At 42.3% G+C, this 18,235-nt stretch overlaps 3 protein-coding genes across 9 annotated transcripts in view; 2 read left to right on the forward strand and 1 right to left on the reverse strand.

Annotated features, from left to right (window-relative positions):
- Positions 1–1,694, forward strand: part of LOC105478485 (PDZ and LIM domain 1) — a 56,566-nt gene extending 54,872 nt beyond the window's left edge. Inside the window, exons 6-7 of the mRNA XM_011735866.3 lie at positions 598–715; positions 1,155–1,694. Coding sequence (XP_011734168.2) covers positions 598–715; positions 1,155–1,341 — 305 coding nt within the window. The 3' untranslated portion in view covers positions 1,342–1,694. The remainder of the gene's footprint in view (positions 1–597; positions 716–1,154) is intronic.
- A 3,091-nt stretch (positions 1,695–4,785) lies between these two features.
- Positions 4,786–8,508, reverse strand: LOC139356219 (histone H3.3A-like). Its single transcript, XM_071069459.1, has 2 exons — positions 8,278–8,508; positions 4,786–6,758 (listed from the first exon to the last, which is right to left on the reverse strand). Exon 2 carries the CDS (start codon positions 5,722–5,724, stop codon positions 5,314–5,316), a length of 411 nt encoding a protein of 136 aa, XP_070925560.1. The 5' UTR covers positions 5,725–6,758; positions 8,278–8,508; the 3' UTR covers positions 4,786–5,313.
- A 75-nt stretch (positions 8,509–8,583) lies between these two features.
- LOC105470210 (cytochrome P450 2C3-like) overlaps positions 8,584–18,235 on the forward strand; it is a 112,451-nt gene continuing 102,799 nt past the window's right edge. For 2 of the 7 annotated variants that reach the window (XM_071069454.1, XM_071069452.1), the window contains exon 1: positions 8,584–8,909. Coding sequence is in view for 1 of the 7 variants with exons in the window: in XM_071069448.1 (XP_070925549.1) it covers positions 10,516–10,538 (23 nt within the window). In the remaining 6 variants the exon portion in view is untranslated. Of the gene's footprint in view, positions 8,910–9,220; positions 9,325–9,450; positions 9,470–10,500; positions 10,539–13,905; positions 13,925–18,235 lie in introns of those variants that run through there. The other 5 variants (XM_071069453.1, XM_071069457.1, XM_071069456.1 and 2 more) reach the window with 5 other exon arrangements.

The raw sequence follows: 18,235 nt of genomic DNA on the forward strand, positions 1-18,235 counted from the left end.
GATTTTCTTCTAGTGTTTTTATAGTTTTGGGCTTTACATTTAAGTCTTTAATCCATCTTGAGCTGATTTTTGTATATGGTGTAAAGAAGGGATCCAGTTTCAATTTTCTGCATATGGTTAGCCAGGTCTCCCAGCACCATTTATTAAATAGGGAATCCTTTCCTCATTGCTTGTTTTTTGTCAGGTTTGTCAAAGATCAGATGGTTGTAGGTGTGTGGTCTCATTTCTGGGTTCTCTATTCTGTTCCATTGGTGTACGTGTCTATTCTTCTATCAGTACCATGTTGTTTTGGTTACTGTAGCCTTGTAATATAGTTTGAAGTTGGGTGGCATGATGCTTCTAGCTTTGTTGTTTTTGCTTAGGATTGTCTTGGCTTATTGGGCTTTTTTTTTTTTGGCCAGGTGTCAATCTCCTGTTTTATAGAAAAACAAACTGGGGACCAGAGAGGTTAAGTAACTTGCCCAGAATCACACAGCAGAGTCACTCCAGTTCCCATGGCCTTGCTTGAACATATATTTATAACTGCTTCTGAAGAGCTGAGTGATACTTAAGCAATTCTGCCCTTCCTGGCCAATGAGTGTGTTTTCCTCATTTCAGGGGATCCCAACAAGCCCTCAGGATTCAGAAGTGTTAAAGCTCCTGTCACTAAAGTGGCTGCATCGATTGGAAATGCTCAGAAGTTGCCTATGTGTGACAAATGTGGCACTGGGATTGTGTGAGTATCTGCTTCCCACAGCCTTTGTAGACTCTGCAGGTTGGGTAAACCATGAAAATGTGGAAAGTGCTGGATGTTGCACATTTTGCTTGTGAAGGAGACAAATCCATCCCAGAAAAATGCAGCAGAGAGACCAGGAAAGTCCCGTGTCCCAGAGCCAGGTTGTGAAGGTTTTCCTTCACTGTGGAGCCCTTAGGTTATGAACATGTAAAATGAGAAAAATCAGGGCTGCCCTGTTGAAGTAGGAGGGGTTTTTGGAAAAATGTCTCTGGACCCTGGGAAGGAGAAGCAAGTCCCTTATGATTGGAGGCCAGTTGGGAGGCCCTGGTTTCTGGGTGAAGCCCCAGGTCCCTGCTCAGGAAGGATGGTGCCACCTGCTTGGGTGCCACCTGCAGGTGCTTGTCACTGATGGAGTCCCTTCCCTGCCTTGCTTCTGTAGCGGTGTGTTCGTGAAGCTGCGGGACCATCACCGCCACCCTGAGTGTTACGTGTGCACTGACTGTGGCACCAACCTGAAACAGAAGGGCCATTTCTTTGTGGAGGATCAAATCTACTGTGAGAAGCATGCCCGGGAGCGAGTCACACCACCTGAGGGCTATGAAGTGGTCACCGTGTTCCCCAAGTGACCCAGCAGATCTGACCACTGTTCTCCAGCCGGCCTCTGCTGCAGCTTTTTCTCTCAGTGTTCTGGCCCTCTCCTCTCTTGAAAGTCTCTGCTTACTTTGGGTTTCCCTCTGCTTCTAAAACATTGAGTTCCCTCCACGCCTTGGTTAATTGACTCACACCAGCTGTGCGATGCCTGCTTTTACAATGAAAGGAAAACTGTTTTGTTCAGTGTCCCCTTGTCAGCAACACCATATCCCTTCCTCCCCTCTGTTCTTCTCTGCTGCATTTGGACATCAGCCAAATTTGAACCCAATCAAATATAATGTGTCTGACGTTGATTTTGTTTTTACTCAATAAATTTATAGACTCCAAAGCAGTGTGGTGTCTGTTATCTGATCATGTGTGGCGTTTCCTACTCAAGCCTGATGAGAGTTCTGAAGCCTGTCTTCTTGTTTTGGGTTTCTTGCTTCTCAAATAATAGGTGGGAGCGTTAGCAGTTGGCTTGGAAACATTCCCTAGTAAGTCCCTCTTCATTCTGGTTGCTGACATCACAGCTGCTCCCCTTTGTGAGGGGCAGCAACCTCAGGAAAGTGTCCCGCAGCAGCAGAGAGGCCAGGACATGGCCACTGTGTCCTCCTCACAGAGGAGACTGGGGACCCTGGCTGCTAAGAAAGAGTCCTGAGTCAAGATCTGAGGTCACCACAGTTCATCTCCTGGTGACTAATCCCTCATAGGGTCAGTTGAGCAAACAGTGGTGCCCCCATCCCTCCAGACACTGAGACTAAGTTATATGAGAGGCAGACAGGGTACTCCAGGCAACCCTCCTTCCTCCAAAGGAGCAACCGTCTATTCTTGAGCATGCCCACCACCCTCACTAATCGTTCATGACCTTTAATTATGAATGCACTAACGTGGTACATACTCTAAGCATAAGAATTTTAATCAGTACCAGGATTTCATACCACAGACTCTGAAGCCAGAATGTACGATGGACAGTTTATGCACATGAGCCATTTTAGTGCCACAACAAGCAGAACTAAACTGTTCAGGCAGAAAATCATGTCATGTTAAAGCTCTCGATTTTTTTTTTTTTTTTTTTGGCAGTTAATGAGTTCTTTCTTTAAACCCCATCTGTTTCTACGCTTGTAAAAGTCAAGGAGGCTTAAACTTTGCAATTCTTAGAAATCAACATAAAATGAAAAGTCTCTGAACCACAGCAGGTCTGACTCATTTACAAAGACATTAACAGTTATGATTTGGATTTTGATTGTATGGAATAGATGAGTCATAGATTCTTAGAACTTTCTCTAATCCCTCTCCTCAGATACTGTGCCAATCAAATGTCTGACATTTGTCAGTATTACTTCTTAGGTGTGGGTCTTTCATACAGATATCTTGGCTTCCAGGGGAGGCCAAATAGTAACAATTTCAGGTGACCATTATTACTATTCAATATAGCCTGTATGAGGAGTTCATTTCCTGATTGAATAAATGAAACAGAATTGTCAGCATTACCACCCCTAAGTGCAAGCTGTGTGATGTGGCAAAGAAGCCCTTCCCTTTGGCCCCCAGTATTTGGCACATACAAATATTTACTGCTCTGCCAGGTGTGGTGGCCCACGCCTGTAATCCCAGCACTTTGGGAGGCTGAAGTGGGTGGATCACTTGAGGTCAGGAGTTTCAGACCAGCTTGGCCAACATGGTGAAACCCTGTCTCTACTAAAAATACAAAAGTTTGCTGGGCGTAGTGGTGCATGCCTGCAGTTCCAGCTACTCCGGAGGCTGAGGCAGGAGAATCACTTGAACCTGGGAGGTAGAGGTTGCAGTGAGGCGAGATCGCGTCACTGCACTCCAGCCTGGGCAACAGAGTGAGACTCTGTCTCAAAAAAAAAAAAAAAAAAAAAAAGAAAAAAAAAAATATATATATATATGTGTGTGTGTGTGTGTATATATGTGTGTGTATATATATGTGTGTGTGTGTGTATATATATACACAAAAAACTGTTGAGAGCAATTTGTGATTTGGCCTATTTTTTTGTGCTTCATGCCTACCATATTTATCTGATTGTTTCTCTTTCATGCTTCCTCTAAAGGGAAAAAAGATTGGAAGGAACAGTCTAACTCTATAGCCGTCTTTAATTACTAAGCTTTCAGAAAATTTCCTGAAAAGGAAAAAGTCAGCCAGAGTCATGCAGACTTTGGTCAAGCTGTTTTCTCTGACTTGGTATGCTCTTCCTGCACCTCTGGATTACTTAACGTTTAATAAAGTTCTGTTGTCTTTTGAGATTGAGCCACCCCCTCCTCCAGACAGGCTTCCTGACTGCCCAGCATGACTTGGATGCGACTCTCCTATGCTCCCATACCCAGGGGACACCTCCTTCTTGGCATGCATCACACAAGACACTAATCACTCATCTCCTGAAAGGAAAGAAGCTTCCATGAGAGCTGATCCTTTGTCTTTTTCAGCTTTTTCTCCTTGGCACTCAGCTCAGTACCTCACAAGTGGCAGATAGTCCACAAGCTAGGTAAATCTGTAAATGGGTGATTGCTGCTTCATTGCTGTCAAATAGAAGTATGATGCAAGGCATAAATGTAATTTAAAATTCTCTAGTAGCATTGTGAAAAGAAAAAAGCAGGTAAAATTAATTGTAATAATACTTTCTTTTTCTGAGATGGAATCTAGCTCTGTTGCCCAGGCTGGAGTACAGTGGCACAATCTTGGCTCACTGCAACCTCCACCTCCCAGGTTCAAGCCATTCTCCTGCCTTAGTCTCCCAAGTAGCTGGGATTACAGGCACGCACCACTATGCTCAGCTAATTTTTGTATTTTTAGTAGGGAAGGGGTTTCACTGTGTTGGCCAGGTTGGTCTCGAACTCCTGACCTTGTGATCCACCCACCTTGGCCTCCCAAAGTGCTGGGATTACAAGTATGAGCCACCATGCCTGGCCAATAATACTTTCTTTGTTATTTTTTTGAGACAAGGTCTTGCTCTGTCATCCAGGCTGGAGTGCAGTGGCACAATCATGGCTTCCTTGACCTCCTGGTCTCAAGTGATCCTCCCACCTCAGTCTCCTGAGTAGTTGGGACTACAGGCACAAGCCACCATGCCTGTAGTTATACACATGCACAAAAAAAATAGGCCACCATGCCTGTAGTTATACACATGCACAAAAAATAGGCCAAATCACAAATTGCTCTCAACAGTTACATATATATATTTTTTAATATATATAATTTTTATTTATTTTGGATCCCTTCCATTTTGGAAATTATATAAAAAATATAATTTTTATATTTTTAAATAGAGGTGGGGTTTCGCTATGTTGCCCAGGGTGATCTTGAGCTCCTGGGCTCAAGCGATTAGCCCACCTCAGCCTCTCAGAGTGCTGACATTACAAGTGTGAGCCACCATGCCCAGCCAATAATACATTTTATATAATGCTATATATGCAAAGTATTATCGTTTCTTTTTTTTTTTTATAGTTTAAAGTATTTTAATAGCAAACTTACAGGAACAGCACAGAAGACAGACAACATTAAAAACATGTACTTGCATGTGGGACAACTCAGAAAAGGATAGTGAATGGATGGAAGCTACTGTATGATAAAAATGCTACAAACACCATTTAGTTGCCGTCAGTAAGAAATGTACTTGTTTTAAAAAAATCTAAATGCTGGCATTGTCCAGAAAAATTTAACAGGTTTATTTATAATTATAAAGTTGAACCGCTGAAACTTGTTCACTGAAACATTTTAACTTGCATTAATGCTTTACGCCTCTGCATTTATATTAAAAATTCACACACAAATGAAAATGGAAAAACTGCCAATACCTGATTTCTGTCCCCTATTTTTCCACTCGCAATCATATACTTAGGTACCTTTTGACCCCATGGAAAAAAAAAATCTAACGTTCAGAACTACCAATAACAGGAAGAAATCTTTTTTTTTTTTTTTTTAAGAATGAAATGTTTCCTATCATAGTGGATTTTTAAGCACGTTCTCCACGTATGCGGCGTGCTAGCTGGACGTCTTTTGGCATAATTGTTACACGTTTGGCATGGATAGCACACAGGTTGGTGTCTTCAAAAAGGCCAACCAGATAGGCCTCACTTGCCTCCTGCAAAGTGCCCATAGCTGCGCTCTGGAAGCGCAGATCTGTTTTAAAGTCCTGAGCAATTTCTCGCACCAGACGCTGGAAGGGAAGTTTGGGAATCAGAAGTTCAGTGGACTTCTGATAACGTCTAATTTCACGGAGCGCCACAGTAGCAGGGCTGTAACGATGAGGTTTCTTCACCCCTCCGGTAGAGGGCGCACAGTAGCGATCGGCTTTTGTAGCCAGTTGCTTCCTGGGTGCTTTACCACCGGTCAATTTGCAGGCAGCCTGCTTTGTACGAGCCATGGTACAGAGCCCTCCTTACTTACCCCCCTACTCCTTCGGCTGGAGCTCGGGGAGCGAGAGGCAGCGCGGCGGCGGCTGCGAACACAATTGTATTACCATTTCAACATTTGTCATAAGCCACATTTCAAGTGCTCAGTACACACATGGGGGTAGTGGCTACTGTATTGAACAACACAACTTTAAACTCATCTTAAAGACATTTTGGATTTCTGCTTCCCTTCAAGGCTGCCAGTTTTGATCTGGCCCACAGCAGAAGAGTGATCTGCAGCAGGTGCAGGCTGTGTGGTAGAAGTGGCTCTGTGCTTGGTTCATATGATCTAGGAGATCCTATGATGTCAGAGTTTTCAAGATGGTGAACCAGTGGGAGAATAAAAACCCAAGCCCCTTGGGTTCTAGAACAAGACTGCCATCTGCAGTACAGAACTTTATGCTTTTCATAAAATAACTCCTGGCATTCTTCCATAGCTTGGATAGAGACAAAACCCTGACCGTGGGACATCAGGTGGCAGAACTGCTCATCATGATTTGGGTTCTCTCATTCTCATTAGGTCAGAAGGTCAGGCATCTCCAAGAGCAATCCCTCATGAGATGGAAGGACGACTTGAGCAGGGCTGAAGGAAATACGTGAACTGTAGGAGCACAGAAGCCTGGATCCTCATGCTGTCTACTGCTGTGCCCCTCCCTCAGCTCTTCCCCATGGCTGATAGGGGATCACATATGAGCGGCAGATGGTGGAAGAGGAAGCCCACACTTGATTCATGGATGAGTTGGCTAGGCATGTGGGGGCATGCTGAAATGGTGGCTGCACTGCTGTACTTCTTGAGCTGGCCTTGTAAGAAGAAAAGAAGTCCTCCCACTAGGCAGAGCTTCCGGTAGTGTTCCTAATGATCTACTTTCTGTGGCAAGAGGAGTGGCTTCAGTATAAATGTGTCTGGACTTATGGACAGTGGTGAATGACGTGGTTGGCTGATCAGAGGGGAAAGATGAGAAGATCAGGACGAGGAGGTCTGGCGTAGAGGAATGTGGATGGACCTCTGTTAACCCTCATTAGAATAAACCATGGAAGAGATAGTAAGGGATCAGGTTGACAAAATGAATTAGCCAATGGACATGAACCAGCCTGTTGTTGGCCACCCCTATGTTGGCATAATGGGTGCGTGGGTGGAGTAGCCATGATTGTCGGCGATAGAGGCTCTACGTGGTTGCAGTAAAGATGGGCTTCTATTTCAAGGCCAATCTAGCTATTGCTGCTGCCAAATGTTTAACCTTCCAGCAAGAATGACCAACTGAACAGTGCTATCTTTGAAGACACCAGCGAAGCCGCTTGGTGGCAAGCTGACTAGCTTGGATCCCTTCCATTTTGGAAAGTGCAATGATTTATGTATTTAGTCAGAAATAGACCCATATAGTATGTTGGGTTTGCCTTTGCTGTCCACAGGGCCTCAAACACAACACTTTCTGAGGACATAAAGACCTTTAGATCCACCAGCGCAGGACCCCACACGGCCTTGTGGGACCAAGGACCCATTTTACTGCAAAGGAGGCACAGCAGTGGGCACATGACCACGGAGTCCACTGGATCTAACACATTCTGCACCACCCAGAAATGGCCAACATAAAAGAGCGATGGTATGGCCTGTTGAAGACACAGTTGAAATGCCAATTTATATACGTGCCCTTGTGAGTGTAGAGCGCCATTTTCTAGAATGTAGGAGCACTCAATCGGTGAAATTTACTTGGTGCTGTGTCCTCAAGAGATAGACTGAGTACAGGAGCAAGGGGGACAGCAAGAGCATTCCTGCTCAGGATAACTCCTTGTGACCCACTTGGGGAATCAGTACTCCCCACACGATTATCAATTATGAAAACAAAAACAATTAAAAAATTCTTTCAGCTTTTTTTTTTTTAAGCAGGCAGGAAAGAGGGCACCTGAACATCTTATCTAAATTTTTTTCCGTGTAAACTTATATGAAAGAATTTGGAGTGGGACTTCATGGGTTCAATTCCTGGCTCCACTTCTTGATCACTGTATAACATGGATAAGTCATGTAATCTCTCTGAACCTTAGTTTACTCATCTGTAGACAGATTAGTAATAACAGGAGATTGACAGCTCAGGGAGAACTCAAAGCACAGGGTTGTCCTGGTAAACACACAACTTTTGGCCAGGTATGGTGGCTCACGCCTGTAATCCCAGCACTTTGGGAGGCTGAGGCAGGCGGATCACCTGAGGTCTGGAGTTAGACACCAGCCTGGCCAACATAGTGAAACCCTATCTCTACTTAAAAAAAAACAAAAAAACAAAACAAACAAAAAAAAGCCGGGCGTGGTGGCGGGCGCCTGTAATCAATCGTAGCTGAGGCAGGGGACTCGCTTGAACCCAGGAGGCAGAGGTTGCAGTGAGCCGATATTGCGCCATTACACTCCAGCCTGGGCGACAATAGCGAGACTCAGTCTCAAAAAAACAAACAAAAAAAAAGCACGCAACTCTTATATTTAGCCTTGATGAGTCCCGGAGGTACAATTTCTACCTGGTTAACTGGATACATCTCACCTCTTCCCCTGGTTTTGCCCCTTCCTCAGGCTCGCAGAAAGACGTCGTCCTCGCAGATGTTTTAAAAATACTATGCACCAGTCTGTAGGAGAGGGCGCAGGGGGTTGGCGAGGCAATCTCGGCCTGAACGCCTCTGGCTTTCCTTTTGGAGGAAGCGCCCCCTCCACGAGTACACGCGCGCCTCTGAAGGGGACGGAGCTGCGCATGCGCGGCAGAGTCGCACTGCGTAGCCAGATTCAGGCGCGGCCACGCGTGAGTCTCCGAGGCTCCTTGCGGGCCGGCGTCCCAAGCTGAGGGTAGTGGCGACCTGCTTTCCAGAAAGGCCGCACAACAGGCTCAGCTCTGCTCGCGAGCAGGAGGCGACGGCAGAGGAAACTTCAACTCGATAAAGTTCCCGGTCGCGGGAACATTTGCCTCCTCCTGCCACTCACCGCCTCTGCTCTGGTCCCTCCCTCCAGGAATCTTCATAGCGTCCTTTCGCCCCACCCTCTCTCATCCCGCGTCTTCCATATTTGCCCCAGCTTGGCTCAGGGCCACAGTTCTGCACTCTTCAGCGGGCTGCGCCACCTGCAGTTGTTTCTACGCGGGAAATAGGGCAGCCGCATCCCCGCACTGCCGAGTGCCCAAGAATGGTAAGCCGGGGAGGGCAAGCATCTTCTTTTCAGGGATTCTGATCTCACTATACGAAGCGGAAAGAACTTTGAGGGTCAAAAGCCTCAACTGAGGGCCTAGTTTGGTTACGGGAACTTAAGATAAATGAATTAACCAGGGGAACTCCGTCCCCATTTTCTCCTCCTACTCAGTCTTTAAAATCCAGAGAAGGCGGGGGTGGGGTGGGGGGGATGACCCGTTTTGACTGTTTGGAGTGGTGCAAACTCTTTTGTGACGCCTGCTGTGAGAGCTGTGAGAGGGTCTTGGGAATCGACGCCTCTCAACCACCCATACACTCAATCCCAAGGGTGAGAGAAAATGCCTAACTTCCCACGTGCAGCGGTGTTGGGCAAAGGAGGCATTCTTAAATTGGAAACAACCTCAGTCACCATTAACGTAAGAATGGATAAATTCTGCGTGTATTCATATAATGGAATTCTGTATAGCAGTGAAAAAGAATGGACTGTTGATCCATACAACAACATAAATGAATTGTCCAGGCGTTATTTTGTGAGAAGACGGACACAAAAGAGTGCAAACTGTATGATTCCATTATATGAAGTTCGGGAACAGGCAAATTTGACCTGCACTTTAGAAGTCAGAGTAATGGCTACTTACGGGGGAGGGGCTCAAAGTAAAAATCGATAGCAGTTAGAGGCAGAGGCAAGCACTTCGTTCACTGCTGCTGCAACAAGGAGTGGTCAAGGGAGAGAGACTTCATGAGCAGAATTTAGTTGGGATTGTTTAATTGGGTCAAGGATCAGAGTGGAATAGTGGTGAGAAAGCACCTTTTTTGACTCACGTCCCAGGAGCAGTGGCATGTAATAGCAATGAGCCCATAAAGCCTAGATCTTGATTTCTATTTCTCAGTATTCCTGTGATTTTTGTGGTCAGCAAGCTCTGAATCAGGATGACCCATGGTATCTACTTGCCACCATCTGCCCTTGGAATTTATTGCTCCTTAGAATTTAGTCTTCTTTTCTCAATCTCTGAAACTGTCTTTAGGCATAGAAATTCAGTCCAAAGTTCATGAAAGAAGTATAGCTTGCACAGAGGTATGAGGACATGAATGAGAGCCCAGGAGGCAAAAAGTATCCTATATCTTGATCTGGATGGTTACAGGGGTGTGTATGTGTGTAGGCATCCATTGAGCTATTCATGTAAGATCTGTGTACTTATTGGTCATGATAAACTAATTTAAAAAGTGAATTTTTATATTTAATTGCCCAGAAAAATGTTTCTATTACATCGTTGAGTGAAAAAGGCAAGTTATGCTAGAGCATTTCTCCCTGAACTCACTTCTACCAAGAAAAAAAAAAAAAAGTTACATATAAGAAGAAAGAAGATTAGAAGAATATACTCCAAAATATGAGATTGTGGATGAGGTTTTTTTTTTTTTTTTTTTTGGTTGTTTGCATTTTCTACACTTTAGAGATATTCCTATGTATTGGAAGCAGTCCAGAGTCTTATCCAGACTCCCACAGCCCCAGGCTCAATAGCAATAACCACAGCATTCACAATCTCTGACCCAATGCATTGGCAACATCATCAGCTCTACCAGACAACCAGAAGTAGCCGTCTTCATGCATGATCCCTCTGTCACCTGTGAGGTAAAAGCATGTGGCCTCTTGCTGAAGCATATTCCTCCAAGCTCACCTGATAGAATGAAAAATCCAGAAATCTACATTTACTTCCCTTTCACAATCATTTAGTGATATGAATTGAGCACTCTGGCTAGCACCAGGGGAGACTGAGAAAAATAAGTCAGGATCCCCACTCTCCAGGGGATCCCACATAGAAAACTTAACGCACACGGAGAACTTTCCTTGGTCATTTCTTTTAACTTCTACTTTTTTTTTTTTTTTTGTCTCAGCTAGAAACAGGTGTAATGATGGCACTTCACTCAGAAGTTTGTCCTGAGGCTTAAATGAGGCAACATGGACACAGCATTTAGCACAGGGCCAGGTACACTATGTGTAAGGGTTGTTGGCTGCTATTTTCTCTGGCTTATCATCCATCAGATGCAGTCACCGCTCCCTGTCTTTGAATTGTGCCTTTAATTTTCGTACTGCCCATGACCAAAATTCCATCAGAAAAAGGTGATTTTAGCTTAAGGTTCTTACACCAGAAACACAATGAGAGTGATTGTGAAAATGTCCCTTTGCATGAGACTGGCCCATTTTGCAGGATCGTTCTGTGGAGTGTTCACAGATAATTTTTTTTTCTTTTTATTGAGACAGAGTCTGACTCTGTCACGCAAGTTGGAGTGCAGTGGCATGATCTCGGCTCACTGCCAACATCTGCCGCCCAGGTTCAAGCGATTCTTGTGTCTCAGCCTCCCAAGTAGCTGGGATAACAGGTGCCGACCACCACGCCTGGCTAATTTTTTTTTGTATTTTTAGTAGAGATGGGATTTCGCCATGTTGGCCAGGCTGCTCTCAAACTCCTGACCCCAGGTGATCCGCCTGCCTTGGCCTCCCAAAGTGCTGGGATTACAGGCATGAGCCACTGCGCCTGACCAGATTCTAACAGCATCTGACTCATTGCTGTAGAGACCATGTCACCAATTTGTTCAGATTCTTAGATCTAATGGACAACCTGCTTATTAGAGTTATAATAAACTTTAGTGAAATGCTGTGTAAGCAGCTCATTCTCAAACAGCACAATAATCCCAGTAGGTACATGAGATATCTGGGTCTCTTCTTTGGAATCTGTCTTATGGGTGAGAATATGATTTTAAAGTCTCACTGTATTGAAGTTGTCTTATCAAAGTTTGAACATATTAAACTTTCTCACAGAAATTCACAATATTAAAATATTTAAACTGTTTTACCTAGGCTTTAACTCAAAAACCCCACAAGAAATACTCAAAAAGGGTTTAAAGAGTTAACAAGAATACTCATTGAAGAAGTATTTACAATATAAAACATTGGAAGTAACCAAAATTTGTAACAATAGTAGATATGTTAAATAGGTCATGATCATTCTCCTTGATATAGGATTCTATAAAATTATTAACAGTGTTTTCATATAAGGGCTGGGTGCATTGGCTGTCAGCACTTTGGGAGGCCGAGGCAGGTAGATCACTTGAAGTCAGGAGTTCCAGACCAGCCTGGCCAACATGGTAAAACCCGGTCTTGTCTTAAAATACAAAAACTAGCTGGGCATGGTGGTGACAGCTGGTAATCCCAGCTACTCATGAGGCTGAGGCAGTAGAATTGCTTGAACCCCGGAGGTGGAAGTTGCAGCGAGCCAAGATTGTGTCACTGCACTCCAGACTGGGTGACTGAGTGAGGCCCTGTCTCAAAAAAAAAAAAAACAGTTGTCATATAAGATTTCAGTGATATCTGAAAATCATAAGTAAAAAAACAGGCTTCACAAAAGCTGATAGAGTACAATCCCACTTTTATACAACAATACACATCCATTCTGGCTAACACAGTGAAACCCCGTTTCTACTAAAAATACAAAAGAATTAGCCGGGCGTGGTGGCGGGCACCTATAGTCCCAGCTATTGGGGAGGCTGAGGTGGGAGAATGGCGTGAACCCGGGAGGCGGAGCTTGCAGTGAGCCGAGATCGTGCCACTGCCCTCCAGCCTGGGCGACACAGCAAGACTCCTTCTCAAAACAAACAAAAACAAATAAACAAAAACATATAAATAGAAAAAGAATGAAGGATATATACACATCACATGTTAATAGTGGCTAAGAATGGTGGCATTATGAGTTAATACGCTTTTCTTTGGTCTTTTCTATATTTTTGAAAGTTGTCTATATTGAACACGAGTTTTATCAGGAAAGGCTAAATAAATATTTTAAAATTAATTAAAGCCCCCCTTTATAGATAAAATGGACTGCTCATCTTTATGAATAATGCCACCTAATTAATGTATAAGAAATAGCTGTTTGAAAATCACCATTCTGCACCCCCATTTTATTTATTTGTTTTTGAGACAGGGTATTGCTCTGTTGCCCAGGCTGTAGCACAGTTGTGCCATCACACCCAGCTCATTACACCCTTGACGTCCTTTGCTCAGTTTATCCTCCCACCTCACCTCCTGAGTAGCTGGGACTATAGGTGCACACCACCATGCCTGGATAATTTTTGTATATTTTTTTGTAGAGATGGCGATTTGCCATGTTGCCCAGGCTAGTCTTGAACCCCTGGGCTCAAGTGATTGGTCCATCTTGGCTTCCCAAAGTGCTGAGATTACAGGCATGAGCCACTGTGCCCAGCCACTCTCTATTTTAATAATTGTTTCCGAAAAGAAAAGAATCATCTATGGATGCTAAAATGATTGGGTGAAAGTTAATTGGAGAATAGGATATTTACAGAATCTCAAATTGTTACACAACAGATTATTACTAATTACAAAGAGGAAAATGTACCTTTATAATGGAGAGAAATGGCACTCACCTCCTTAATCAAAAGATCAAAATTATCAGCACCCAAAATGAGACAACCTAATGTTTCTCCTCTATAAGCAAATAAAAAATATACATAATCTGCATAATATTCTTGAGAAAGATGTTTATCCTGGATCTCGTTATAAGGAAACAAAATAGGTAAGCCTAGAAAGTGGGGCATTTTTTAACACAACAGTCCTCTGCTCTTCAAAATGTCCACGTCATGAAAAACGTAGTGGTGGGACAGTTACAGATAAAAACAACTAAAGAGATATGAGAACCAAATAAATGCATGAACCTTGATTGAATTCTGGATTTACAAAAGCTGTAGAACACATTTGAGTACAATTGAGAAAGGCTAAGTATTGGCTAGATATTAAATAGTATTAAAGAATTATTTTTAATTTTCATAGATTTGATGGTGGTGTTGTTTAAGAAGAAAGTCCTTAGGAGAATGCTGCTGAAATATTTAAGGACAAAGTGTCATAATGTCTGCACTTACTCCCAAATGCCTCATCAAAAATGTACAAATATAAAGTAAATGAGGCAAAATCTTAATAAGAAGTGAATATAGGTGAGAGAGGTACAGGTAGGTGTTCATTGTGCTACTATTTAACATTTTTGGAGACTCAAAAATTTGCAAAATTAAAAGTTGGGACAAAAGTATTTGGCAAATCATAAAGTACTCAACAGAAATGGCACTATGATTAGTAGCAACAATGAAAGTATTTGGGAAAAAAGAAAATTTTCTTTTTTTTTTTTTTTTTTTTTTGAGATGGAGTCTCGCTCTGTCACCCAGGCTGGAGTGCGGTGGCCGGATCTCTGCTCACTGCAAGCTCCGCCTCCCGGGTTTATGCCATTCTCCTGGCTCAGCCTCCCGAGTAGCTGGGACTACAGGCGCTCGCCACCTCGCCCGGCTAGTTTTTTGTACTTTTTAGTAGAGACGGGGTTTCACGGTGTTAGCCAGGATGGTCTCGATCTCCTGACCTCGTGATCCGCCCGTCTTGGCCTCCCAAAGTGCTGGGATTACAGGCTTGAGCCACCGCGCCCGGCCGAAAAAAGAAAATTTTCTTACCGTGCGTGGACAGTACAGAGAAGCAGATTGGTTTAGTTTTATGCGGATTGCAATATTTCCTTCTTCCCCTGGAGGCAGGATATTTGAGTTTTCATCCACAATTTGAAATTAGATAATCACTAAAGGAATTTTCCTTACAAACCATTTGTGCTCTTCCTAAAACACCACAAGATCTAAACTTAAGCTTTTCTACCCCCATTTAAGATGCCAGGGAAGTGCTTGGTTGGCATACCTAGATACTGGGCAACCTAAGAGGCAGTGTGGTTCAGTCATCAGTGTGAGGGTGCCAGAGCTGGAAATATTTGGGTTTGCGTGTCCACTCTTTGACACCTTCTGACTCTGAGAACCTTGAATACTTCTCTGAACCTCAGTTTCCTTATCTAGAAAATCAGAGATTTAAAAATGCACCTATTACACAGCTTTATTATAAGGATGAAATAAGATGATACAGGTAAGGGCTCCATTGCCTGGTTAGTACAAAGTTTTAAGAAAGCCAGCATCTCAGAAAGGCCTTTCAAACAAGGAACTTAATTAGCTATCTTATGTATAAGAAAAGAAATAAAAAGAACATGAAAATTTAAAAACAGATTTTGTAACAGTCTAGGAGGTGGTGTTATTTTTTCCTATTAAGAATTAGAGGGCAGGTTAGGAATAAATAAAATACAGTTTGAAAATAATGAGTTATTGGCCGGGTGCAGTGGCTCACGCCTCTAATCCCAGCACTTTGGCAGGCCGAGGTGGGCAGATCACCTGAGGTCAGAAGTTCGAGACCAGCCTGACCAACATGGAGAAACCCCATCTCTACTAAAAATACAAAATTAGCTGGGCATGGTCGCGCATACCTATAATCCCAGCTACTCGGGAGGCTGAGGCAGGAGAATTGCTTGAACCCGGGAGGCCGAGATTGTGCCATTGCACTCCAGCCTGGGCAACAAGAGCAAAACTCTGTTTCAAAAAAAAAAAAGAAAGATAATAATGAATTATTTCAGCCGAGTAGCTTCTTTATTGACCTGAAATGGAAGGCATGACCATGAAATAATGTGACAGGAGTTAAAAAGTACACTGAGATGCTAGCTCAATTTTGAGGGCTACAACCTTCTAAGTTTTCACCTTGAAAAGCAATATTCATACTCATTTTGAATTTATTATCCTTGCTGAATACTTTGAAACTTTTCTGTAGAAACTACCAGCCCTGAGGGTCAGAGGGTTTTCAGGGATAGTACATCTTTATACTTTGATGATGAACTTTAGACTTTAGGGGAAAAAAGTGGCATTTAGTACTAAGTCTAGTAAATTAGATGAACTATCTAGAGAATACATTTTTAAATGAGATTTAAAAAATTTTATTTTCAATGAAATTGTTCTATTTTAGTTTTTGATTGTTTATTGATACTATATAGAAATACTATTAAAATAATTTTTTGTATATTGAACTTATTTCCTGTAACTTTAATGACCTCAATTATTAGCTCTAATAGTGTGTGTGTATTCCTTAGGATTTTCTGTATACACGGTCATGTCATGTTGAATAGAGATAGTTTTACTTCTTCCTTTCCAATTGGGATGCTATTTCTTTTTCTTGCCTAATTGCTTTGGATAGAACCTCTATGTTGAATAGAAGTGGGAAGAGTGAATATTCTTGTAAGTCTTGATCTTAGTGGGAGCACTTTCAGTTTTTTACTGTTGAGTCTGATGTGAGCTGTGGGGTTTCTGTATGCCCTTTGTCAGGTTGAGAAAGTTCCGTTTCGTTGCTAGTTTGTTGAGGGTTGTTACCATAAATAGGTGTTGGTGTTAGATTTTGTCAGTGATTTTTCTGTGTCTGTTGAGATGATCATGTGATTTGTGTACTTTGTTTTACAGTATATTAATTGATTTTTATAGTTTGAACCAACTTTGTATTTCTGGAATAGTCCCATTTGGTTATGGTATATAATCCATTTATATGTTCCTTGTTAGGTTGGCTGGTATTTTGTTGAGTTTTTTGGCACCTATAGTCAGTCATAAGAAATATTAATTTATGGTTTTCTTTTCTTGTGATGTCTTTGGTTTTGGTATCAGGATGATCCTGGCTCATACTATGACCCCATTTTGAGTCACAGCCTCCAAAATCCTGGTGTTACATGTTTTTGGGGAGTTTGTGAAAGATTAATGTTAATGCTTCCTTAAATGTTGGATAGAATTCACCACAAAGCCATTTGGGCCTGGCTTTTTCTTTGTGGGAAGTGTGTGTGTGTGTGTGTGTGTGTGTATGTGTGTGTATGTGTGTTTTGGATGGGGAGTGTAAGGAATGAAGTTATGATACTTCATTTTGACAAATTAAAAAATATCTCTTTCATCTTCCCCCTTCCCCCTTTCTCACCTGAATTTAAGAAAAAAACCTCTAATGAGGTACAGTTGACATGCAGAAAGCTATACATATTTAATGTGTACAACTTGATGAGTTTGAAGATAAGTAAACAACCATGGAACTGTCACCACAATCTGTGCCATAAATCTGTTCATCATCTTCAAAAGTTTCCTCCCACCCTCTGACTTATTATTATTATTATTTTGGTAATAAGAACACTTAACATAAGATATCTCCTTAGCAAGATTTTAAGTATGTAATACAGTGTTGTTAACTGTTGGCATTATGCTATACAGTAGATCTCTAGCAGTTACTGTCTGTGTAGCTGAAATTTTGTACCCCTTGGTGAATACCTTCCTGTTTTCTCCTCTCCACCAGGTCCTGGCAACCACCAATTCACTTTCCAGATCTATAAGTTAGACTTTTTTTTTTTTTTTTTTTTGAGACAGATCTTGCTCTGTCGCCCAGGATGGAGTGCAGTGGTGCGATCTCTGCTCGCTACAACCTGCGCCTCCCGCGTTCAAGCGATTCTCCTGCCTGAGCCTCCTGAGTAGCTTGGATTACAGTTGTGTGCCACCATGCCTGGCTAATTTTTGTATTTTTAGTAGAGGTGGGGTTTTTGCCATGTTGGCCAGGCTTGTCTCGAACTCCTGGCCTCAAGTGATCTACCTGCCTTGGCCTCCCAAAGTGCTGGGATTACAGGCATGGGCCACCTTGCCCAGCCAAGATTTTTTCTTAATTTCCTTTTTGATAATTTATTGTAGTGTATAGAACCACAACTGATTTTTGTGTATTGATCTTGTATCCTGAAACTTTGTTAAATTTGTTTATCTTAATTTTTTTGGTTAATCTTTAGAATTTTCTACGTATCATGTGAAGAAATAAAATTTTCTGCACATCTATAAGATCATGTAATGTGCAAACAGAGATAATCTTCTTCCTTTCTGATTTGAATACTTTTTCTTCCTTTTCTTTTCTACTTACTGTGGCTAGGAATTATAATACTATGCCGGATAGAAGTGGTGAGAATGTGCATCATTTCCTTGTTCCAGATATGAGAGAAAAAGCTTTCAGTTTTTGACCATTGAGTATGATGTTAACTGTGTGTTTTTTACATACGGCCTTTATTGTGTCGAGGTAAATTCCTTCTCTACCCAATTTTTTGAGAATTTTTATCATCAAAGGGTGTTGAATCTTGTGGAATGCTTTTGCTGTGTCTTTTGTGATTATCATGTCATCTCTGTCCCTCATTCTGGTAGAATGCATCTGTGAAGGCATTTGGTGCTGGACTTTTCTTTGTTGGAAGGCTTTTGATTACTAAATTAATCTCCTTATTAGTTATTGGAGTGTTGAGACTTTTTAATTTTTTATGATTCAATCCTGGTAGGTTGTATGTTTTTAGGACTTTATCCATTTTTTCTAAGTTGTCCATTTTGTTGATACATATATATTTTTTCCTTTCTTTTTTTTGAGACGGT

The sequence above is a fragment of the Macaca nemestrina genome, chromosome 9 (genome assembly GCF_043159975.1).
Source record: "Macaca nemestrina isolate mMacNem1 chromosome 9, mMacNem.hap1, whole genome shotgun sequence".
Lineage (NCBI taxonomy): Eukaryota > Metazoa > Chordata > Mammalia > Primates > Cercopithecidae > Macaca > Macaca nemestrina.